The 25730-nt window shown below is 42.7% G+C and overlaps 2 protein-coding genes across 2 annotated transcripts; both read right to left on the bottom strand.

The window, feature by feature from the left end:
• Nucleotides 1–15: 15 nt before the first annotated feature.
• Nucleotides 16–13186, bottom strand: TRIM69 (tripartite motif containing 69). The gene is made up of 7 exons (XM_080980444.1): nt 13057–13186; nt 10755–11293; nt 7681–7776; nt 4943–5176; nt 4027–4049; nt 2433–2557; nt 16–1181 (listed from the first exon to the last, which is right to left on the bottom strand). The coding sequence occupies exons 2-7, from the start codon at nt 11244–11246 to the stop codon at nt 637–639; spliced, it is 1515 nt and encodes a 504-aa protein (XP_080836570.1). The 5' UTR covers nt 11247–11293; nt 13057–13186; the 3' UTR covers nt 16–636.
• A 1671-nt stretch (nt 13187–14857) lies between these two features.
• B2M (beta-2-microglobulin) lies at nt 14858–24954 on the bottom strand. The gene is made up of 4 exons (XM_080980600.1): nt 24735–24954; nt 20299–20574; nt 19935–19972; nt 14858–15704 (listed from the first exon to the last, which is right to left on the bottom strand). The coding sequence occupies exons 1-3, from the start codon at nt 24937–24939 to the stop codon at nt 19962–19964; spliced, it is 492 nt and encodes a 163-aa protein (XP_080836726.1). The 5' UTR covers nt 24940–24954; the 3' UTR covers nt 14858–15704; nt 19935–19961.
• Nucleotides 24955–25730: the final 776 nt, after the last annotated feature.

Below are 25730 nucleotides of genomic sequence, written 5' to 3'. Positions count from 1 at the left end.
CAGCACACTGTGAAATTGATATGAGTATTCTTTTCATTGGATTTCATCAAACAAATACAAAAGGACACACCAAAACATTTTTGTTGGGGAACAAGTTTTATCCCAGAGTTATTACTTATTAACCTTTGCTTCTGTTCCCTGCTATTTCTAAGCTGAATATTTTTCTAATAAATATACATGTGGACAATTTTATACATGTGCTAAACTTGTGCTACATTGTGAACTCAAGAGGATTTTTTAAAAATTAATAATAATTTTAATTTTTTTCCTTTTGGGGAAAAATATATAATTAATCTCTCCTTAAAAGTTTACAATTAGGAGTGGTTAGTGTAAGAATTCTGTAGGCCTCAACTGCGATGCCACTTTTAGGGACCTACGTGGGATCCTGCTAACTTTTCAGACATGGCAGGGCTGTGTAGCAGAATTGAAGCTGGACCACAGGAAGGGTCAGGATAGCTACCAGAGCAGGTCCCAATGATAGGGCCAGAGTTAAGTCCCAAAAGAAGTCCAGGGGCACCTGCCGTCCCCTTTCATTGACAATGGGATCTTAGCACTGGATCATATGAGTTGTCTGTATCTAATAGCTCAGGGTGAAAGAGATCTATTTTACACTAGGTGCTCCTTCTCACCCTGGCTCTATAAGTGAAAAGCAACAAGTCTCAGGGGCTCACTGTTTTGTCCTGCGTCGTTCAGACATGGACAAAGGTATGGGTAGAGTTTCTCTGCAAAATTGTCCATGAAAGTGTAGATGTGAGACATATTGTCTGCATTATAAAAGGATACCTGACCACCCTCATAATCCAAGAACACCCCAATTCTAGAGGGAATTTTGGACAGGGCCAGAGATTTTGATTCCATGTCTATAGCTTTAAACTCATTCTTATTCCTTAGCTTTATAAGCCAGTGCCCCTCTTTGGGGGACAGTGGGTAGTTCCCTTTACGGTTAATGCTCTCTCTCACAACCCCCAAGGTCCATTTCGTCTTGTTCCATGTCTCCACTTCCCAGTAGTGTCTCCCAGTGGTGAACCCTTCAGCCGCCAGGACAGAAACGCTGCAGTCAAATCTCTCTGGAATGTCTGGCAAAACTAGCTTTGTGTCAGTATGTCTCACGCAGGTCATCCTGTCGGAGAGAACCAAGTTTGGATGTGCGGTTTTGGGGTCCAGAGTCAGGAAGGAAATGTCTGGTGGGATCAAGAAAAACATGACTATTGTAGCATTGGAGACATTTAAGGACAATTGTAAAAGTGTAAATACACCCAATAAATAAGACCCTACGGTCAGAATGTGTTATGCAAAAAAATTGATTCCTCAATATATGATGTTCTCTTTCATGCACCAGCTAAGGCCTTAATTCAACAGCTTTGCTAAAGCTAAGCAAGTCTGGGTTTGGTGAATGTTGAGTTTGGAAACCACTAATAATTCTGTTAAGGCTGTGTTAAGTTCCATAGTGGAAGAAAAATGAGATATAAATACATGAAAAACATTAAGAAAACTTTTTTCTAGATGTAAAGATATGCAAGTTATTCATGAAAACCTGCATTCCCTGTCCCAACAAAAAAGTAATACAATGTCATTTTAAATTTTGCCACTTTCATTTTAAAGTTTGCAGTCCAAATGCCACTTAACTCACTAATGCTGAACGGCAGTATCCTCAGCTACAGCACCTTTTAGTGTCTATTTATAGACTGTAGGCATTGAGTAACTAGATATCTCCAATATTGCTAAAGGAAATAGTTGGATATTTGTGTAATGGTTGTTGAGAAATGTTTTTGGAAATGTTGTAAATTGGATTTTCAGAAACTTGTTGATGAATGAATAGAGCATTCCATTCACCTCTATTCACTGAAAAGTTGCTTCAGCATCTATATGTAGTGATGAAGCAGAGATTTAAAACAGAGATTAATTCAGCAAAAAATGATGTTCCATGTATATTGGACTCCACAACACTTTTAGAGAAAGGAATTTGCTAGTTCAGGCAGATGCTGGTGATGTAACACTGAAAACACCTCTTTGAGGTATCTTCTTTTAGGTTAGAAATTATTGTTCATGTTAACTTTGTTTTGAAGAAACTGATTGGTAGATGTTTGCACTCTCTTAAATTATATTCCTGTGTTGTGGGGGACTAACAGGAGACAACAACAAATGATCCTGCAAGCCCTTATTGTGGTGAGAAAGAGGAATCAGAACACTTATGTGAAGCTCAGTGACTGCCTGTCTTTTCCCTTAAACCATTTTACAGCACGGTCCTATACAAATTTATGGTGCCTTTCCTGCCTTTGACCACAATGCAGTGCCAAATTTTCTAATGCCTTGCTGCAGTATCTTTAGAATTACTCAGAAGTTAGTTCAGTGGGGCTTACTTCCATGTGTGTACAGAGCTACAGCTTTTGTTTGATTTAAAGATGAGTAAGTGGTACAGGACACAGCTTTACCTGGGCTGAGGATGGATTTCATTTCCTTCCATACGGCATAATGTATGGGCCCTTTGTAGTCCCCTGCATTCAGAGTTCCAATCACTAGTTCACCCAGAGATGAATTTTCCGTTTTCTGTTCCATCCTGCACAAATCATGAATTCACATTCCAGTTAGCAGGAAGGGATACTGCCTGAAAAAAGTTCTATAAACAACTATTATAGTGGGTTCACATATCAAAACAAATCTTCATTGCTTAGCCAAAGGCCATCAAAGCATTCAAAAGTATAATGACAATGTGGGATGCACTGCTCAAAATATACTTAAAACATGTTTGTAGAAGATAATGCATTACTATATTCAGTTTTGTTGACAGTGATTAAAAACTGTAAGAGGCATTCCAGAAATGGCTACAATTGGACCCTACAAATGAATAAAAATAACAATAATGGTGCAGCAGTAGTTGGAGCAAGGGAAGAACAGAAAGATAAATTTTCAGCAGCATGTACTAGTATGCTTCATGTTCACATTTAGCCATAATTTGCCTGAAGATATGTTTGTGACCAGTTAAAATATAAGTTCACTATGTTTCTCATTTTCCCCAATATTAAAGTCAGTTCTCCACATTTCTATAGCAATTTAATATTCTGTCCACCCCCCCACCCCCTAAAAAAGTTCTTTTAAATTTGTCATCATTTTTGTGTGCATTTCTCCTACTAAGCACACATTTGTATGCAGTTTTGACAAATGTACACATTTTTTGCAATTAATGTCCCCTAATATAATGTTATTTTGCACATTATTTTTAACTAAAATATACATTTAATATGGATACAGAACTGCATTGAAAAATTCAGAGTAGTGCAAATTTTGACAGCTAGCTGTGTTTCAGATCAGAAACTGTTTCATAAAATATGAAATACTGAGGTAGTTTCTCCTCAAATTGCAAACAAAATCAAATTTCTCTTCCATCCCTATACTCTGACATATGCCAGCAGAAGAGAAGGGCACACTTGAGCCCAAGGCTCATGCTACTTCATTCCTGTAATATTAAATTATGCTACGGGCAACTCTCAACTTATGGGATGCTTACGTTCCGGAGATAGCACACAATGCAAAAATCGAGTATAGTCAAAAGACATTGGGTGCAATGGTGGGGGAAATTGCCAAAGGTTTCCCCCACACACAAACATCACCCACTTTCTACCCACTATGTGTTTGTGTGCCTGGAACCCAAGCCTCAATGTTCACAAGTTGAATAGGCGTGAGTTACCTGTATAGTGTTATGTCTGAAGCAGGCCCTACTCTTCTGTAATATGAAATATCGCTCTTAATTACATATGGCGAAACCTATTAGCCCTGTTTAGCTATTTAGCATCCATAGAAGATACCAAGAACCAAGGTATCAAGAATGCATAGCCTGGTCCCATGGAGAACATCCTGCCACTGGAACATATGCCAACTTTCAAGGGCATGGCTAGTATACTCATTCTTGCTACCCACCCTATCAAACTCACATCTGGTACCCACACCTGAATAAGGCTTGTCCCCTGACTGATTAAAGAAATCCTGCCTTACTGTTTCGATAACACTTGCTCACAGTCTCACACTTACTTTTCCATGAAAGCTTTTATTCCCTGTCAGAGGAAAGGAGAGAGAGGGGAAAAAACAGTTATTTACTAATGGTCTTTGGGACACACTTTCAGCATATGTGGAACCTAGCAAACCCAAACAGGACAGGTGGTTCATTGCGCCACAAACCAATCGATGCCCCTCACAGCCTGCCTGTCTCTTCTCCCAGAAGGTGTTTCTTTTCTCGCAGATGTTCAAGGTGATCTAAAAAGCTGCTTTCACCAAATCTCTTTGCGAGGCTATAAAAACATACTGTTGTTGCTGTATCCCAGATTCCCTTCTTCTATTTTCAGCTTCCATTACTAAAGGGGCAAAACAACTCTATGTGGGGACAGGGAGGAAGGAAAGCAGTAGATAAACTGCCGCATCCTAAATCCTACCAGCCAACTGGCGTGAATTTTCTCCTAAATCTTTGCTATATCAGCTGCAGGCTAGCATAGGTGTTAAGGCCCGAGTATCAAAGCCTTCTGGCAGCAGGCATTGCGGGGTAGTGAATTGGCACACAACACACACACACTCAAGGCCACTGCTCACCTCACTATTAGCTTGGCTGACTGGCTTCCTGCCTCACCTCCATGTAAGAGGGCCCAAATACAATTTGTGCTTTAGCTCATAGAAATTTAGGGCTTCTTCCTGTGCCACAAATTGCTGGACATTTTGCATCTCCCTGGTCAGGACCTTCAGAGCTCAAGCGATGCAGTCAAGGGGAAACACAGGGTAATGCAACTCAGAGCATCATTTCCTGGAGCTGGAAAACTCCCTTTTTTCATTAACATATCCCTTATTACTATGGGCTGTTTCCTTATACTAAGCACACAGTGACTGAGCTAGAAATCTCTGAAATAACCCATGGACAATAACCCAAACAATGCTGTACAGTTAGGTCCAAATTCCTTACTTTCAGGAAGCCAGCAGAATTCTGCTGGTACAGACGGGCCTGGATGCAGACCAGGGTATCCTTAGCGCTCTGTGTTTGGTCTTGGAGTTTGTTTAGATTTGCCTCCATTTCTTGGAGGAGAATTTCACCCTCTTCTTTTAACTGATTGATGTACATTTTCTCCTTGCCATGAAGAAACTGGTGCAGTTTTAGAAATTCCAAGGAAATGTGGTACTGAAATTGCAATCTGTTCTCCTGGAAAAAAATAATTTATCAGACAAAGCAAAGGGTACTCTAGTAGCTGATATAAGTATTTTTATAAATAAGTAAGATCTTCTCTTTTTTTGAAAACTGTTGTCTATTACTGCTTTGTAATATTTCAGTGACCCTTTCGCAGTATTAAGACCCTATCTGGAAGCACACAATTATTAAAATAGCAACATTATTGTTGGGGTGATTCTCTAGATTTTCTTTTCCTCTTTAATAATAGGCAATCAAGAGCAAATTCGAAGTGCATCGAGTTACAACTCCAGACAAGCTTACTTTTATATCAGGGGTTTGCAGACTTCAGACGTGTCAAATTTATTTTATTTATTTATTACTAAAATCACATGATCTGTCAACCAGACCTTGTGCAATTAAAGATGTGAGTATTTGCAATTAAAGATGTGAGTAAAAGATGAGTACATCCTGATATTAGAATTTGTTTTCAGTACCAGAACTGAACAGAGCTCAGTTAGCTTGGGCTAAGTTAGCTTGGGCTAGATTAAAACATAGTTGGGGCCTTTCCCCTCCACTGGGTTTCAAATTGCATTTGCACATCATTGATAATTATAATAATGATGATGGTGATAATTTCATTACATACTGTTAAGTGCCTCAGTATGGCTGGATGTGTTTCTAAGTAGCCTGGTGTCTGTTGACACCATTGGATGGAGAGAAGATGCAGGTGTCTTGATATTGTTCAAATAAGATTGAAGCTACTTTGGGGGGAAATGCATCAAAACACAAAACTTCTCAAGAAACTACAGAACAGATGTGGATTGTGACTAACAGCATGTGTACATGGTTTCACAAACCAGTGGTGGGAGCACATTGGGTTCAGAGTAAACTGAAGTATGTGCACAGCATTCTAGTTAGTTAGTTAGTTAGTTAGTTAGTTAGTTAGTTAGCTTCCTTCATTCAATTGATTTAATGTAGGTATGGAAAACACTAGTGACTGGGAGCAGCCGCCGAGACCATATAACACCGGTCTTGAAAGACCTACATTGGCTCCCAGTACGTTTCCGAGCACAATTCAAAGTGTTGGTGCTGACCTTTAAAGCCCTAAACGGCCTCGGTCCAGTATACCTGAAGGAGCGTCTCCACCCCCATCATTCTACCCGGACACTGAGGTCCAGCACCGAGGGCCTTCTGGCAGTTCCCTCACTGCGAGAAGCCAAGTTACAGGGAACCAGGCAGAGGGCCTTCTCGGTAGTGGCACCCTCCCTGTGGAACGCCCTCCCACCAGATGTCAAAGAGAACAACAACTACCAGACTTTTAGAAGACATCTGAAGGCAGCCCTGTTTAGGGAAGCTTTTAATGTTTGATGTATTACAGTATTTTAATATTTTTTTTGGGAAGCCCAGCCAGATGGGCGGGGTATAAATAATAAATTATTATTATTATTATTATTATTATTATTATCCAGTTTAAAGTGGATTCAGTGCATTCCATGTGTGCCTGTTTTTCACACAATGTTATCCTCATCCAAGGGGCAGCCTATACTTTCCCTAATTATAATTTGAATTTTCCTGAACTATGGATTAAGCAGTGAAGCGGTGGGGTGGAATCTAATATAAAACCTTGTGTTACCCAATTGTTGGTGTACTGCAGTTCACTTTGCGGATGGATGGCCGAGTGGGGCATTTTTTACATGTATGACATTTTTCTTGGTCCCATCTATTTCCACAAACCACTATGTCCAATGGTGAGGCACTCCTTAATGGCCTACTACTGGCGTGGCTAGGCTCACATGTACATTTTTAAAATTGCATAGCCTCCAACATTTCTCCGATGAAAATAGGTACGTCCCATTCCATAATGATCATTTTACTATTTATACATCATACATCTTACTGGGTTGCCCCAGCCACTCTAGGTGGCTTTCAACATATAATAAAACAAAATAAAACATTAACCATTTAAAAAAAACAAACCCTTCCCTATGCAGTATTGCCTTCAGACAGCTCCATACCCTCCAACATTTCTCCAGTGAAAATAGGGACATCCTAAGGAAAAGCGGGACATTTCATGATCAAATCAGATACCGGGACAGCTTCTCTAAATCAAGGATGCCCCTGTTAAATAGGGACACGGAGGATCTGAAATTGTTTGCCTCTTTTGTGCAAGTCTGGTATATCTGATGACTTGTAGCTCAAAAATAAAAAATAGGTCATGCACAGGTAAACAAATACATGAAGGCATGCCCACTATGGTCCTCAGGCTTCCAGAACTCCGGGAGGGTTGGGAAGTGTTAACTGAAAGGAGAAGTCGGAAGCTCATAATGCAAACACACCTCATCAAACACCACCCACAAGTGTGGATGGGAAAGCATTCAGACAGAAATCAATTGAAAGAGCTCATGTGTGGACAAACATGCACCAAAGCTACAAGGAAAAAATCGGATCTGTGAGACCCACGTGTGCATTAACATTCTGGTGTATAGACAAAGTAATTTCACTGCTGCTATTCTTAAACACAAATTAATGCTACTCACTTTATGACTAGAAATCTTCTCCTCCTGGGCATTTTTCAACATCTCGAGTTTCATCATGATGGACCTCAGCTGCATTCTCATCATGAGCAGTTTTTCCTGGAGGGGTGGGGTGGGAATAATTCTATAATTCACAGAATAATGCTATAATTATAAAAATAATTCAGTCATTCTGTATCCAAGGAAGGTGATCAGTCCCATTTAAGATCAGTCCCATTTGCCAGCCGCATTACCAGAGTTGCATGAAACTTTTCCATGGTGGTCACTGCATTTCACATCTTTCACAAGCATATTACTATATAGATAAGCACAGTGCTTTTTAAAAAAAAAAAAAAAGTTTAGGGGTACTCTCTTTTTCCTATTCATATTGAAATAAAAAGGTAAAGGTACCCCTGTCCCTCAATGAGGCCAAACTTAGATTCACAAAATATTTAGAGCAGGGGTCTGCAACCCGCGGCTCCGGAGCCGCATGTGGCTCTTTTACACCTTTGCCGCGGCTCCGGGGCGGATACTAGCGAGGGGAGGAGGCGCATTGTGCGCCCCGACACTCCCCACTGTGGCGGGCGCTGTACTGGCTGTGACGTCGCATGGGGGCGGTGCGTGCGTTAGTCACGCACCGTCCCGATGTCACCTTCCCGCCCGCCTGCCCGTTACATTGAAAGGGGGCATGTACGCTGGTCACTGTTTTGAAGGGGAGTGAAGAACACACACACACAAAAAGGTAACTTGTTAATTTAACGTTTATTTCTATGAGGAGGAGTAATTCTGAGGGGTCAAACAAAGAAATAATAAAAAAGTGACCAAAAAGTTGTTTTTATAATGACGAGTTTTGCGGCTCCCAGTTTTTTTTTCTTCGGAAACGGGTCCAAGTGGCTCTTTTTGTCTTAATGGTTGCAGACCCCTGGTTTAGAGGTATGTGTACCCCTGTGTCCCCCCCCAGAAAAAAGCACTGGATAGGCATATACTGTAAATATGTGCTTCCTATAATTCTCTGCAACATGCAAGGAGTCCATGACCGAGAGGCAGGCATTCCTTGGCAGATGAGTTAATCTGGAAAAGTGTTACTTTTAGTACAGCTAGAAATTTAGAAAATCACTGGCAGAATGCAAGCTGTTATGTTGGCACCATCTCTGTTCTTTTTGAGCTGTGCCAATCAGGAAGTATCTTTGCTTCATGGCTGAGGTTCTTTGATGTAATAGTAATGCCATCTGCAACTAAAACAACTTAAATCGCAATACTAAGTAAGCCAACTTCCAAGTACTGTAAACATATGCACAGGATTGGGCAAGACCTGCATTTCCCGTCTTCATGCACTAGAGGGCAACTTTAACTCACATGTCATCCATTCACCCCCACAGAAAAATTAGAACTTAAGTCCTAGAAAGTCCTAGAACCATAGGGAGGGGAAGAATCATAGGAAGGGACCACAAGGGCCATCTAGTCCAACCCCCTGCAATGCAGGAATATTTCCCCCCAACGTGGGAACTCGAACCCACAACTCCTTCAAGTGTTGTGATACAGTTCTACAACTCAAAATGGTGTAAAAACATGTGCATATATGGGGAAAGCATACACAAAATTTAGTCAAAATAACACACAAAAATGCATGGTATTAAAGAAAATTGGTTGCAAAAATACATATACTAGACAAAAAATGTGTGTATCCGGAGAAATGTGCACTAAAATGCTGATGAATATTCATTGCAAACTGATGCAGATATATGGCAAACTAAATTTGCAACTGGAATATTCAAATTTGACAGATTCATCCACATATAAAAAAGAGGAGAAATTCTTTTTAGAAATATTTTAAAATAAAGAAAAATACTTTAAAAATGTTTTCTAACACAGATGCTGTTTTGCTCATCATCAGGAGTGACATGGGTGCTACCCAACATGTGTTTGTGATACTCCGCACTATTCTCCACAGGGCAGCCACAGTTGCAGTTGATACAACATGAGTGGCAATAGGCGTCCTGGGTACATGGAATTTTCCTTCTGCACAAAATGCAACCATGAGAAAAGCAGTCCATGAAGCAACTAATCTGTGCCACTGTTTGTTTGTTTGTTTGTTTGTTTGTTTGTTTGTTTGTTTGTTTGTTTGTTTGTTTTGTAAGGCTCTAAGCTGCATCCAGTTAGCAGAAAAGTCTATTTGAGCTAGAGGCCTGCTTACTGAATGGAAGCATTTTAAAATGTTTGTACAGGATCCTCTCCATCCATTGTTAAAACATTATCCAACCAGCCAGGAGGTTGTGGGTGCAGGGAGCAGGTGGCCCAAAAACTGGATCTTTTGAGCTGGGCCCCCAATTGCCTGACCCTTCCACCTTAAAAAACAAAGCAAAAACTTTTAAAACAATGCTTATAGGGCAGCTGAGCAGGCTGCAAAGCAAGGTGCTGGTGGGACCTCAACTACCCATCTTCATTTCCCCAGAGGAACACTATACATTCATGAAAATTTGTGTCACAGGTAGGTACTTTTAAGTCCTTAGCAACGCCCAGCTAGCTTTAAAACATATATACACACCTTTGATTTCAATGGACCTGATAAGTAGGTACTTAGGTGTTTCCCTTTGAAACCAGCATAGTTTTAAAAAGCTTGGGTTGTATTTAGCTAAGGGCTTGTCCACACTTACCTTTCCTCCACTCTTTCCAGGTAGGGGCGCATCCACTTTAAAACTCAGTGTTGAGCACCTCTTCTTCTTCTTCTTTTGTTCCTGAGATTTCCCCTCAAAAACCCGCTCATTAAAGCTGAATCAGAGCAAATGGCAACCTGCAGAAAGCCTAAATTGCCATTTGCTCCAACTGAGCACCAAAGCACAGGTTTTCGCAGGGAAATCTGGGGCAAAAATAAAACACTTGACACAGAGCTTTAAAGCACAGAACAGTGCCTGGGGCAAGAAGGTAAGTGCAAATCAGCCCAGAGCCCTACTCCGAGTTGACCCACTGAAATTGAGAAATCCAAGTTAGTAGTGTCCATTAACTCCAGTGGGCCTGCTCTGAGTAGGACTAGCATATTGCCACTTGAGTTTGGCTGGATCATTTCCCATGTTTTGATCCGGCCTTGGTAAGATGGTTACCGTATAAATCTGGACGGCATCTGGGATAAGGAGAAACTGGGTGCTTTGTTCTTTGGGTTGTTGAGTTTCTCGGCAGCTGAAGCAAGCTAGCTTTTCTTGCGGCTTCCAGTAGAGGGTGTAGGGCTCGCTGTGTTCTATGCACTTCTGTTGCTGGCACCCCACATGAAAGGTCTTAATCCTTTCCGCCATTTTCTCCAGTGTTTTGTTTGCTATGAACTTTCGCTCTGGAACGCTCGCGTGGCATTGTGGACAGAAGACTCCCTTTTTCCCCCATACTGCCTCTAGACAATTTTTGCAGAAGTTGTGGCCACAGGGCAGAATGACAGGCTCCTTAAACAGCTCTAGACATATAGCGCAGGATAACTCCTTGGTGAAATCATCTGCATGTATCTCCCAAGAGGTTTCAGAAGAACTGGCGCCGGCAGGTTGGGCTTCTTTTTCAGTTGTAGTAAATGAGGTAGTTGAAGGGTTTTTGCTTGCGGGTGTGGACATTATAGCAGAAAGACATGCCCTAAGGCAGCAGTCAAGATAGGGCCATCCTGTCAGATGAAAAAGGAGTTAAATGAGCTTATCATAAAGCATAATAATCAAGGCTGGGTGGCAGTTATGTGAGGACATCTTGCACTGTGGCAAAACTCTACTCGATGTGAGACCTTTCAGTAGAGTCTTCCCTCCCAGGGCAATATCATTGCTATTTGTACGTTTCTGAGAACAATTGAAAGTGTTGGTGCTGACCTTTAAAGCTCTAAACAGCCTCGGTCCTGTATACCTGAAGAAGCGTCTCCACCCCCATTGTTCAGCCCGGACACTGAAATCCAGCGTGGAGGGCCTTCTGGCAGTTCCCTCATTGCGAGAAGTGAGGTTACAGGGAACAAGACAGAGGGCCTTTTTGGTAGTGGCACCCGCCCTGTGGAACGCCCTCCCTTCAGATGTGAAGGAAATAAGCAGCTATCTTCTCTTTAAAAGACATCTGAAGGCAGCCCTGTTTAGGGAAGTTTTTAATATTTAATGCTGTATTGTTTTTAACACTTGATTGGAAGCCGCCCAGAGTGGCTGGGGAAACTCAGCCAGATGGGCGGGGTATAAATAATAAATTGTTGTTGTTGTTATTATTATTATTATTAGTTTGCCATGTGTTACCCAATTAACTTGTGACTTAAAGCAAAAGGAACAAGAACAACTCCTATAGCAGCCACAGGAAGCTTTTGGACATAGTAATAACGAACAATATTGTCTTAGTCGATCAAAAGCCTGGGGGAAAGTAAAAGTCTTTAAATGATGCTGAAAAGATGTTACGAAGGTACCAGGCACATTGCACCAATAGGGAGTCACAACTGAAAAGACCCTCTTCCTTGTCACCACTACCCAAGCCTCCCTCAGAGGGGGTCGCTGGAGAAAAGCCTCAGAGGAAGGTCTAAGGCGGGCATAGGCAAACTCGGCCCTCCAGATGTTTTGAGACTACAATTCCCATCATCCCTGCCCACTGGTCTTGTTAGCTAGGGATGATGGGAATTGTAGTCTTAAAACATCTGGAGGGCTGAGTTTGCCTATGCCTGGTCTAAGGGTCCAGGTAGGTTTGTATCGGGAGAGATGTTCTAGAAGATATTGGGGTCCTGAGCTGTAAAGATCTTTCAAGGTCAAAAACAGCACTTTTAATGGGGCTCGGAAGCTTATGGGCAACCAGTGTAGTGTTCTCCTTGAGCCTGTCAACAGTCACCGCTAATGCTGCCAGGCAAGTGTGGGGCACAGAGGGTTCGTGGGGCTGCAATGCGCCACCTGCCTGCCTGCCCATGCAGGGGGGAGTCCAGCTGGCAAGTCAATGCGGCCTTTGGTGGGTGCATCCCTCCAACGTTGGGCGGGCAGCCATTCGGTGAGTGGGTCAGGGGCACTGTGGCAAGACCAGGCTGGGCTCTAGGGCCCAGAAGGAGGTCTTGTCATCTGGGCAGCCCAGGACATCTATCCACATTGCCCAGGCTTGCGGTTTGATTTCACCCTGGAGGCACACTCCATTACCTCTCAAGACAGGACAGGTGCCAGCAATAAGGTTACTGCTGTTGGGATGAATATAGCCTCTTCACACAAGCTGTATGGTTTACTCAATACATACACAGTATCGCCAGGAATTATGTGTTTTTGGGAAAAATAAAGCTTTTGTCAGTACCAACCTTCTATCTTTCCACACCAATACCACTTTCCTGCTCTGGATCTCCTTTCAAAATTACCGACAGATTGAGAGTGGCATTCTATATTAAAATAGCTTCCCATTGCCACCATTTTTCTAAGCAGTTTATTCCCAACTCACCTATTTCCTAGAAATAATGTGTTTCAAGGAGCTATTGTTTTTCTTCCACCCTATCTCATTAGGCAGCTTTGCTGCCCTGGCTGATAACTGCCACTCACCAACTGTTTTCCTCTTCCAGAAGATTCCATCTGTGTTCCAGTGAAATTATTTGCTCTCAGATCCAGCCATCAGGCTCTCCAGATGAGATCAAAGCTTAACTTCCATCAAAACAGGCCTGTTTTTATTCTTTCCTCAGCATTGCTATCCAATTCCTTTATGCTGTATAACCAGAAATATCTCTCACATGGTATCCATGGTCAATAATTACTGATGTATGCTTCTCCTTCAGTTTTAATACAGAAAAAAAATCCACTTTTGCCTTGCATGTGATAAGGTGTTTGAAAAACATATTTATAATCTTGGTAAAATCAGTTGTTTACCATCAGTTAGATTCCCTCTCCACTCTGGAACTGTGGATGTTGGCCCAGAATATGCTTTTGTGGGTTATATGATCTGCTAAAACAACCACGAGTCTTAGAACACCTTAAAGGCTAACACATTTATTATGGTATAACATTTAATGGTCTACAGTCTAGTTCATCAGATGATCCTGAGTAATGGGTGTATATATACACAAGCACACAGCAATTTCACATTGCAGTCTTCCTTTGATGTTCCTTTGTCCTAGGGTGGCTACTTTTAGATCTTATACAGTCTCCTGGAAGGTAGAAATGTTCCCCTACTTGCTTCTGAACGCTGCCATTTTTGATGTTAGATTTGTGATCATTTATTCTTTCACAGTAGGAATGGCCTGTCATGGAGAACTCAGAAGGGCATATAGCTTCTTGCTTGGGGTGTGTTTAGAAACCTGTGTCTGGAATGCAGCCTATTGCAAAAGGTAAATATCCCATCAATTGCCCATCCCACATTTGCTCCTTCAGGAAGATCAAAGTGTTTCTGATTGGTCCTGCCTTCTTCTGGAAGAAGAGTTAATCCAGGGGTCGGCAACCTGTGGCCCACAGGGGTCGTTTAACCGGCCCACGAGCCACCCCCAAACTGAGTAGCCTGCCTGGAGTGTCCCCGCGTGCTGCGCTAAAGTGGTGCAGCACAGCACAGCGACTTGCTTCCGCGGCACCGGAAATTGTATCTGAGCAGATGCAGGTAATCACAGGCACTCACACACACCTGTGATCGGGCCCACGGAGGGATCTCCGCTGGATTGAACCGGTCCAGGCGAGGTAAACCTTGCCGACCCCCGAGTTAATCCTTTGCTGTCAGCTCCCCTCTTCTACAGGCCAAGAATTACAGTATTTATCATAAGCAGAAAGCAGTGAGACAGTTTGCTTTGTTCTGAGCTCTGCAGTTTGTTTTTAGTTTTGTTTTATTTTTTAAAAAAGTTACAGCTTGCTACATATGGGCAACAAGCATATTTTACTTATCTTCTTTTTCACAGACTCAGAGTTATCTGGGACCCCCACCCCCAAGGCATGCAACGCATTTCGAGACATTGGGATTTGAGTTCTGATACAGATATAATTTGAGGCCTATTTTGTGAAGGGAGTACAGTGTGTTTACAATCTCTCTCCTTATTTTGATTCTTAAAGCTCGCTTTTAACTGCAATTGTGTAATGAGAGGAGAAATAGAACACTCCTTATGATTAGAACATGTTTGTGAAGATCTGCTGATGGATGTAATCTTGCATTTTGGATGCAATTCTGTTTACACTTACCAGGGATAAGGCCTATTTAACATAATAGGACTTACTTATGAATGAACGTGTGGGCGTGCCCTGGAAAACCAATAAATCAAGGCCACCAACTGTTACAAAAGGAAATCTTGGTAGAAGTACTTTATTAAGAGTTTAATAAATGCTAATACTAATAGCATTACAAGTTACATTCCAGACAGGCCAAATGAGAAACTAATTCATAGTCAAAAAAGTGAAATATATAGGATACTCAGAGTAGATCCACTGAAATTAATGGACCAAAGTTACTCAAGTCCAATAACTTTAATGGCTCTATTCAAAGTACAACTAGTACATGATGCAACCCATAAGCCTTTCTACTTGCTTCTTTTTGGAAAGATTCAAATTCCTACAGTATAATGAGAAGGATGGAAGGATTGCGTCAATGACTTTTATTGTGTAAATAATGTTGTCTTGTCTTTTCTTTTCCTCTTTTGACTTTGTATCTTCGTTATTTCTTTATTTTTTCCTCTTTTTTGTTCCTTTAGAAATTTTCTATTTTCTACATAATTTTCTTTTTCTTCATATGTAAAGAGATAGCATATGTTTGTATAGATATGTAAATTTTTAATCAATAAAGAATTTTATTTTTTTTAATCCTGGAAGATTTTGCTGATAGAAGTATTTGAAAAATCAACAGTAGGTTACTTTTTTTTATGAAGCCACACTGCAAATCACTGAATGTTACAATAAATGCATGACTGATCAGATTTCCAAGGCAATCTTCAATTGTCTGCCTACAGTGGACACACATATATGAAAGCCCACATCATACACTTCAAAGTCTCAAGCACAGCCCATCAGCAGGTCTCAGCAGGTCTCATGGTGGAAAACTATCCAGAGAGCTACATAATCAGTAGAAAAGCAGGAACAGTGCAGGAAGAATGCTCAAGGGGCAATAAAAAGGCAGGCTCTTTGGACCTGGAGAGAAAAAACATAAAACCAAATTTTATACTGACTCATGTGGGGGAAAAAATCAAATGCTGCCAAACTACAATTAACCTCAATGTGGTCTTGAGCATCATTATTGCAACCTAATCTTTCCTGTTAGTGGCAGGGGAAGGCAGAATGTCTATGTAGAAGAGCACTTTGAACAGTGAGAAGTATTGGGAGAGCTAACTAAGGGCTGAGCTGCAAATCCAGAAATCTCTTGGTTCACCAGGAACTCACTGGGTGGCCTTGACCAAGTCACTCCCTCTCTCTCTTAGTCTCAAGCCCCCCCTCTCCACCCCAATATAGGCAGCAATACTGATTTCAGAACGGTTGGGGAGCATGTGGTGTAGTGGCTAGAGTGTTGGACTAGGGTCTGGCAGTCCAAGGTTCGAATTCCCAAATCAGCCAAGAGACTTGCTGGGTGATGTTGGGCTAGGCATAGGGCCTTCTGGCAGGTCCCTCACTGCAAAAAGTGAGGTTACAGGGGACCATGCAGAGGGCCTTCTCAGGGGTGGTGCCCGCCCTGTGGAACACCCTCCCATCAGATGTCAAGGAAATAAGCAGATATCTGACTTTTAGAAGACATCTGAAGGCAGCCCTGTTTAGAGAAGTTTTTAATGTTTGATGTTTTATCGTGTTTTTAATATTCTGTTGGGAGCTGCCCAGAGAGGCTGGGGAAACCCAGCCAGATGGGTGGGGTATAAACAATAAATTATCATCATCCCAGCCTAAACTACCTCATAGGACTGAGGATAAAATGGGAGCAGAGGCAGAGAAGCATGCATGTTACCTTGCGTTTCTTGGGCAGCAGGGGGGGAGGTGGGATATACAAGAAATAATAAAATAAAAACAGTGTTGGACTTTAGGGGAGAAATTCATCCTTGCATGTATTTGTTTTCCTGTTCCCTTCGTATCCTGCCTTTTTCTACGACTGTGGGGCAAGGCTGCTTTGCTCTTCTGTCGCAAACTACAAGGAGTGGCCTTTTTACACAGTGGGAAATGGTAGGTTTCATATACCACCACCACCCCAGGGAATGACACAGTGGTTCTAGATGGGGCCATAGGAACTTCAGCATACATTAAATATAACCCTTGTGGTGGGTACATTTTATGGTTTGCATTTATTTTTAAAAACCAGTCTGTTCCTTATTGTGAAGGGACAGGATACCCAAATCCTGTCTGAAATCACCCCAGGCTTCAATAATCACCCCAGGCCTCAAAACTGTCCAAAACTCCTTTTGTCTTCTAAAAAATCCAAAACAGCTTTTCTCTGCTTGTCTCTGCTTATTCTCACAAGATGCTGTGCATAGGCAAAATGTTACTTTTAAAGGCTAATGAATAGGCTCTGTCATTGCCAAGAATACTCAGGCCTGAGAAACGAATCTTATCTCATTCCAGTTGCAACACATCTGAACAAACTGAACGCAAGGCTTCTCACCCCCCCCCTTTCCTGGGAAGAGTCCAATAGTCCCAAGACAGCTTTCTGTTCATGCTCAGAGGAACTCATGGGCAGGACTCCTGAGGGAGGAGAAAGGAGGAGGGAACTGGAAAGGGGTATATATGCTTGTGCACATGACTGTGAACTCGTGCATGCTTTTTGTGAACTATCACACTTGCTCCTTCTACCAGTTCATGGATGGTAGAAATAAAAGCCTTTTCTCCAAAACTATTCCTTGAGTGTCTGTTGACTCCCACTTCCCTTTCCCGGGCGCAATATTTTTCCCACCCGAGGGCAAAGCCTCATAAGGCTACAATTGCTAAGAGTTATCGGTGTGCAGCTAAATATATAATTAGAAAAGTGTAATGTTAGCACACCATAATGGTAAAATATAATTTGTATTATGACGCTATAATCCACCAATGCTGATTTTTTAAAAATAGTTTGCTGCCCCCACCCCCACCCCCCAAAAAAACCACCCCACCAACAGTTTCTGGTCATTTATCAATACAGTTGCCGGTGACCAAAAAGGGATTTTTAAAGAAATTGTTTAAAATCAACACTGAAAGGAGTTGGTTGGTACTGGCATCCATGTTGTGGCATGGCCCAGAGTGGCTGGGGATACTCAGCTAGATGAGAGGGATATAAATAATAAAATTATTATTAATTATTATTGCTATACATGGGCAGGCTGAAAATTATGTGCTGTGGCAAGTACAACAAAATGGCTGCCTGTCATACTCCTCCTTCCTCCTACTGCATAAACAGGAAATGTGGTTGGGGAGGAGGGAGAGAGGGCAGCAGCAAAGGAAGTTATATAGTGCCTCTCCCCAAGAAAATACCAAGTCTGAGCTGGAGAGCATGAGATGCAACAGAAAACTAGCTGTATACAACCAGTGGTGGGTCAGGATGGGGAGGACAGTAAAGAGGAGTACATATGGTTGGGGGGGGGGAATAGGGTCATAGCCACCCTGCTTTGCATGCAGAATTTCCCAGGTTCAACCCCAGACATTTCCTGGCAGGGCTGGGGAAGACCCCTAGAGAGCTGCTGCCAGTCAGTGTAAACGATGCTGAGCTAGATGAACCAATGGGATGACTCACTAAAAGGGTGCTTTCAGTTTTTTTACCCAAGGGGGTATAATATGTTCAATAGGATATTCATCACAGCGGCTGCTCCCCCTGACCTGAATGCTGATTAAAAGACTTGAGGGTTTGCCCAGCACATCAGAAGTTAAAAGAGAGAGGTTTGGGGCTCTGAGGGCTTCCCACGTTCTCATTTACTCTGCCCAACAGATTTCAGATTCTCGCAGCATTCTACGGTTTTGTGGCGCTTCGCCTTTCTTTCCTTATGATTGTAGCCAGGGAAAAAAAAATAGCAATAAGCAATTCATTAAAACAACAGCAAACAACCACCACAAAAGCAAGGTGGCACCCACAGCAAAAGTTCTAACAAATGTGTGCTGAGCTGCCATAGGTTCAGTTTCCTAATATACGTCCAAACCCCATTCCTGTATAAAAGTCAGAAGAGTGGCCCAAAGGGCATCTGCACTGGTGAATATTGTGTTACTCTTCTGTTCCTCCTGAAAAAAGTTGGGCTTTAGGCCCTTTGAGGAAAAAGAGCCATGGGGGAAACACAGAACAGCGATGACTGACTGGGTGCTGGTGGTGTGTGGATGCCTTGTACGAAGGGAAGAAACAAAGCATTACCTGAGAGTAAGTCCCATTGAATTCAATAGGACTTACTTCTGAGTATACATGGTTAGGATTGCACTATAAAAGCCTAACACGGAAACACTGAAGAAGCCTTGTGTCCCGTCCCCGCCACAAAGTTAAGTCTTGGAACCCCCAACATTTTGAAATAATTATTTTATATTAAAATGTGTTGTATTCAGCTTTTTATTTAACTCAGAGTAGATACACTGAAATAGCTACGGCTATCTTTGCTCCATGAATTTGAATGGGTCCACTCTTGAGTAACAGCTAGCTGACTAGAACTATTTTATTAATTTATGAATCACCTTTCCTGAGTTTCAAGGTGACTTACAGTAATGAAACAGCTAAAAACAGATTCAAAAGCAATACAATACCCCCTCACACACTATAAAGACATATTTTTAAACAATGTGAGGAAAGGGGACAACAATAGTCTTTGATCTCTCCACAAAGTATCATCGCATGGGGTAAAGCTATGTTATAGTAAGACACTAGAAGACAGAGTTCTGGAAAAAACTGGTCTTGCAAATTTGTGGAGAATCTGGCATTACATGGCACCGATTGGCTAGTACCTCAGATGTCACAAACCCACCTACCCTCAATCTCTAGAGCAGTTTGGCCATCTGAAAAAGCTTCCATATTTCCTCAATTCAGACCAACCAACCCCCTCCGACAAATAAATGTCTGGATGGCAATTCAATTTTTAAAAATAAAAATTAAAAAAAGGCAAAAAGCCCACTGGAATAATGAAGTAGGGCAGATGGTGGGCCAAACCAAAGATCGATTCGCTGCCAGATACATCCATCACAGTAACTGCAGCTGGGAGTAAAAGATATGGCTCAAGAATTAGGTGCAAGTTCCTTTTCATATTACATCTGTTTTCACCCACAGTTTATAGCTAGTCCAACACAAAATTGATTGATTTGTCCCTTATGAGAGAAAGGAAAGATATTTCTTTAAATAAAAAAAAAAAAATCACATTATCATTCATTAGTTATTTTTTGTAAAATAACTACACTTTTGTAAAAAGTGATGATTAAATTAAACAATAATCATCTATATCTTACCTTTCCTGCTGAGGGGTCATTTGGTTATTACTCTTGCTCTGCAGAAGAAGAAAACAAGGTAAGTGTCTCTCGGACATAAATTGGTCCAATATTTTATGACAGCGTTAATCTGAAGTGCCTACAGATTTCTTGCAATTTGCTGAAAGATTATGGTCAATGAATGTCTGCTGCTCTTGCAAAGGATGACTAGTTGTTCATGACAATTTGTAGCAACGTACAGATGCAAATCTTAGCCTGTGAATGTCATCTGAGGACGGGTGTTTTCTGGAGGGACTACAGATGGCAGAGAACAGCTGTTCATGTTTCAAGACTTGACAAGAAAAAGAAAGGGAAAAGAAAGCAGACCACAGTGGCAGATACTCACCCCATTTGACAACTTTTGGTCCAACAAGGGTGCTGTGTTCCACTCTGCAGGCAACATCTTCCCCATCTGGAGTGACCTTGGCATAGACAAGGCGATTGAAGGCCCAGGTTTTATCAAAAGAAAGGTCAGACTGTTTCACATCTTCAAGTGGCTTCCCGCCCTTCTCAATTGTGATGTTGATTTTGGGAGGGTGGAAGTTGTCCACATAGCAATTCACAATGTTTTCTTTGCCCTTCTCCACAGGATAGCGGGAATAAACTTGTACGTTGGGAGTTCCTGTAGGAATGGGTGAAAGAGGTAAAAAGGCAAGGTTTAAGGATACAGGTTATCATCTGCCATGCTTTATTAGCTGCGCACTCAAGGGCTATATCCAACCTAGGAGATAAATTTCCTACCTGGACATTGCTTCCATACAAGAAGCTGCATGTATACAGTGGTACCGCGGGTTACAGACGCTTCAGGTTACAGACTCCGCTACGCTTCAGGTTATAGACTCTGCTAACCCCGAAATAGTACCTCAGGTTAAGAACTTTGCTTCAGAATAAGAACGGAGATCAGGCAGCGGTGGCACGGTGGTCCCATTAGCTAAAGTGGTACCTCAGGTTAAGAACAGTTTCAGGTTAAGAACGGACCTCCAGAATGAATTAAGTTCTTAACCCGAGGTACCACTGTACTGTCAGAGACTGAAATAGCCCATGTGGTCCATTTTGCTACATACACATAGAATAGGAGCCCACTAGTCCAAGGTGGTATCTGGTTTTCAACATCTAAACATCACGGTTTAACGATATATCACTATGCTTGAAATAAGGGTGAAGTAGAGTCATTGGCTGGCTTAACAGATTTCCCCACATAGTGATTTTTTGCTGGTGCCTGCTCCTGTGATTTGCTGCCCCCTGCATGTATTTGACTTTCTGTGGATACATACAAGTGTCTTTCTAGCCTTACCTGTCCTGGAGGTGCCATGCATTGAATGTAGAATGTTCAGCATGCAAAGCAGAACTGCACTGCCGCCCTTCTCCCGACCTGTGAAATCTGCGGTCCTCTAGATTTTGTTGGACTACAACTCCAATCAACCTGGATCACTAGCCATTGATAGCTGGGGCTGATGGGAGCTGGAGTCCTACAACACAAGGAGGGCCACAAGTTGCCTATTCCTGCTCTATGCCATTCATCTTCCCCTACTAGGTTGCAGCCTAACCTAAAGGTGGTTCACAACAGCACTCTACCAGTGTACTAATATACAATAAAAAGAGGGGGTCCCCAAATGCATGTTTTGGGGCTAAACTAAAGATGTCCTAAAGGTAGGTTCCGGGCCTGAAAAACCAGAAGATTATTGCGTACATAACTAGGAGAAAAAGGAAATAAAAAGTGAAAGCAACATTTGATCTGCACTCATAAAAGACCAAGACGCCATTTCACTTGCTTTTCTAGCTGCATGTGACAGTAATGAAAACAGAACTGGTCAAAGGCCAATGACTAGTCAGAAAGTCCCTGGAAATGAGCCAGCAAGGGGCAATGGATAAATTATATGTTAATAACCACCTTGAGTTCCACCGCAGAAGACGTAGCAGATATAAATGTAGGTCTCCACTGTTTATGTATTTGAAATTAAAGGAACATTCTAGTGTGTGTTTAACTCCTTCCCTGCTGGCCACCTCCTTGCCACTGCCTTTCATTCCCTGCCCCCCCCCCCCAGTGTTCCAGATGAATGTTTTACACATCTGGAAACTCAAAAGGCAAAGCAGCTTGGGGCAAGGATTAAGACACATCCCGTCCTCAACCCTGGGCCACAAAGTGCAATGGATCACCCACCCTTCATTTTCAGACAACGGCTTCAACTGCTGAGTAGAAGGACAATTTCAGGGACAAGATTTCTAATTGTCCGTCTACTCTGAGGCAAAAGTGCACCAGGAAACAGTATCCAAGGAACTTGGTCCATTAGTGCAGGGATTTACACTTGCACAACTTCCCCTCCATTCCCACACTATGGCACACCCTTCCCAAATCCACTGCAGAGGCTTGAAGCAACCCACATAACAGATTTAGTTCAGATCCACAAGCATAAGCGCTTTGGCACACTTCCACTTGTCCCATGCCTATAAAGCACAGATCCGAGCAGTTTTTCCTTTGCCTCGCTGCCTTCCCACTTCCACTCTTTAGTGCTAAATCCAAACAAACCGTGATCTGCAGAAAACTCAACTGCCATTTGTTCCAATTTGATACTAAAGGTCAGGTTTCCCTGGGGGAAAGCGGTGGTGCAAACTGAGGTGCAGATGTACCCTTAATCTTTGCTCTACCAGAACAAGTTACTTAGTGCTGTTAGATACAACCCACCATTATTTTGACATAAAAGCAGCTGCGGGTGTGCTCAAGTTTCATAAAAGCAGCAGTGATTAAGGGGGTGTTTTCTGGCCCAAGTGTCTTCTCCTTAAACTGCTATTAGCTCTACAGTGGAAATAAACACCAAGGTGTGTTCTTCTGTGGCAGAGGCTTCAGAGGGGTGCTGCGATGGGAAAACTATGTCAGGCCAGAGCCTCAATCTAAAGCAGTCCTGCACTGGCTGCTTTTAAGTAAAAATGAAAGCACTGGGAGATCTTGAGGCAGACTTCCTGAGACTTGTGTAGCTTGGCCCTGTGAGCCTCTTTTTAAGTTTTCCACTATTGCCCTGGCAGCATTTCCAGCTTTCAACACAAGCTTATCAAGGGCTTTTTTATGACAGTACTCACTGGTGCAGAGTACGGCCAACTCTCTCTCTCTCTTTCTTTTGTCGCCCACAGCAGCCATTTTGTGACGGCACCCATGACACTTTTATCAACATACAAGTACTGGCACCTCATTTTTGACCCCAAAAAGTTCTAAAGCTGACCCTTTGCGCATACATGCGCTGGAAACCCAAAACGGGAAGGAGATTTTCAGGAAAGCAGTAGGGGGAATTGAAATGGCCCCCAAAACAAGGGTCAGCACATGTGGGCTTCCTTCTCCTGAGGAATATCGCTGGGGGAAGAGAGTATCATGTCGGTGCTGTCACTATGTGGGGGCAAGATTGGGCACAGAGGGCAGCAGCTTTTGGGAGAGGCGGGTGATAGCTAGCTTACATACCCCCTTTCTTTCTCCTAGGGAGATAGTGAATATGAGCTATCCCTTCCCTACAAAATGGTTGTGAGGTGGGTGGGTGTGAATTTACCTGTAAACTGCCTAAATTCACATTTTAGAAATTCTATTCTGAGTTTAACAGCTGTAAAAACCTCTAGTCTACAGTAAAGGAAGGAAGCACTTCAAGCTGAGCTTACAAAGAACGGCACCACATAACAAAAAGTGTTCCTTTTATCAGGATGTTACTGTCTCATTGGAATCACCTTGAGCTCCAAAAAATCCCACTGAACAGACAATACTTCCGCCCTCCCTCTTCTCGAGTCAACTCCCATTTTGCATTCTAGAACTAAGACAGCATCTGTTGGGAGCCCTGCACTTGTGGTTTGGGCCGGAAGTCTAACAAAGGAACCAACGATGTTTTAAGAAGTTAGAAGCACAAAAGAAGACGAAAAAAGCTTCTCAGATGCAGGGAAGCCATCATGAGCCTTTGTTGTTTTCTACTGACTCACTCAGGTCAGCTGCTTCCTTCTGCCCCATCAGCTTCAGCAAAACACGGATTAGGCCCCCCACAAAAACCCCAAAAATAATCAAGGAGGCACTCTTAACTCTTTTAATCACCCCGATTACCCAACAGGATGAACTAAAACAACACAACCTATACGTGTTTACTCAGAAGTAAAACAACATAGCTCAGTTGGTTAGGAAAAAAGCATACAGGCATATGAAGGTTGTAGGTTCGATCCCCGTAAGGGAGAGCTGCGTATGCCTGCATTGCAGGGGGTTAGACTAGATGATCCTCAGGGTCTCATAACTCTTGGATTCTATGAAAAGCCCAGTTGTGTTCCATAGCGATTGCTTAATATGATGTTTAGGATCACAAACACTAAGGAACACTGTAGCACCTTTAAAAGCTCAGGCGGAAATCCTACACAGGAGTAAGACCACAGTGGGACTTAGGGGGGAAAGCATAATTAGGTTTGTTCGCCAAGGTCGCCGTCCTTATTTCGGAGTAAACACACTTAGAACTGCGGTTTAAATAATTCAGGATAGCACAATGTTTCTTAGGCTAAAGCCTGCTTGAGATATTCCACGTCGGCCCCTATGGATCTTTTAATTCTTTAGCAGTGCCATGCTACATACGCGCCCACCGCGTATATAACTAAAACCCACCGAGTTTCACGGTGCTAAATTCTGGGCCAGTGGGCACAGGGAGAGGTAACCCGTGTCAAGCTACTCGTGAGAACGCGCGTCTCTTAACCCGTTCACGAGGTCTACCCCTGGAAGACAGCCGAAGCGGGAGAGGGAAAGGGTTAGACGGGCTGCAACACAGCCTTACTTACTTGGAGTTGCCTCCAGGATGCCGACCAAGAGCACGAGCGCCAAGCACGACAGCACTAGAGCCTTCGCCATGGCAAAAAGTGACTCGCTGCGTCCGCTTCTGAGTCTCGAAACTCGGCGACTGAGGCGGCGGAGTTCGGCCGAGGGAACTTCACGCCCAGAAATCGCTCCTCGCTGGCCAATCACAATTACGCACAGATCACGCATCACTAGTAGCCGGGGAGATGTCTCAGCGCAAGCCGGCTGAAAGGCCCCGGGGACTTTCCAGCACATGCGCACTCCCGCCGCTCGATGATTTATTTTTTTTTTGTATACTGTATTTTACTTTCGGTTTCCGTTGCTTGGAAGGCAGGCCAGTTCCGAGAAATGGGAGAAGCGCCGCTGCGGCAACGAGATAACAATTGAACCAGGGCCAGAGTGCAAGATGTTTTTTTTAATTATTATTATTATTATTATTAATGTTCCACAGGTTCAGATAAAGCCTGATACCTGTTCAGAACCTGTGGCATATTAATAATAATAATAATAATAATAATAATAATAATTGATAGCACAGAGGTGCTGTGATGGGGCTCCCTTTGAGGAAAGGTTGCAACGTTTGAGACTTTTTAGTTTAGAGAAAAAGCAACTACAGTGGTACCTCAGGTTACATACGCTTCAGGTTACGGACTCTGCTAACCCAGAAATATTAACTCGGGTTAAGAACTTTGCTTCAGGATGAGAACAGAAATCGTGCTCTGGCGGCACGGCAGCAGCAGGAGGCCCCATTAGCTAAAGTGGTATCTCAGGTTAAGAACAGTTTCAGGTTAAGTACGGACCTGCAGAACGAATTAAGTACTTAACCCGAGGTACCACTGTAAAGGGTGACATGATTTGTTGTTGTTGGTTAGTCGTGTCCGACTCTTCGTGACCCCCTGGACCAGAGCACGCCAGGCACTCCTGTCTTCCACTGCCTCCCGCAGTTTGGTCAAACTCATGCTGGTAGCTTCGAGAACACT

The sequence above is a fragment of the Podarcis pityusensis genome, assembly GCF_964106645.2.
Source record: "Podarcis pityusensis genome assembly, chromosome: 14".
Lineage (NCBI taxonomy): Eukaryota > Metazoa > Chordata > Lepidosauria > Squamata > Lacertidae > Podarcis > Podarcis pityusensis.
Note: the sequence above shows the minus strand (reverse complement) of the source record. Positions and strands in the feature narration are given on the sequence as shown.

Coding starts and splice junctions, on each gene's coding strand:
- TRIM69 (XM_080980444.1), bottom strand. CDS start 11,246: ATGTCCACACCCGCAAGCAAAAACCCTTCAACTACCTCATTTACTACA. Junction 7,777..10,754: donor ATGCCGTCCAGATTTATACG/GTAACCATCTTA, acceptor CCACCCCTCCAG/GAAAAACTGCTCATGATGAG. Junction 1,182..2,432: donor GAAATCCATCCTCAGCCCAG/GTAAAGCTGTGT, acceptor TGATCCCACCAG/ACATTTCCTTCCTGACTCTG.
- B2M (XM_080980600.1), bottom strand. CDS start 24,939: ATGCGTGATCTGTGCGTAATTGTGATTGGCCAGCGAGGAGCGATTTCT. Junction 20,575..24,734: donor CATCCTGGAGGCAACTCCAA/GTAAGTAAGGCT, acceptor CCATTCCTACAG/GAACTCCCAACGTACAAGTT.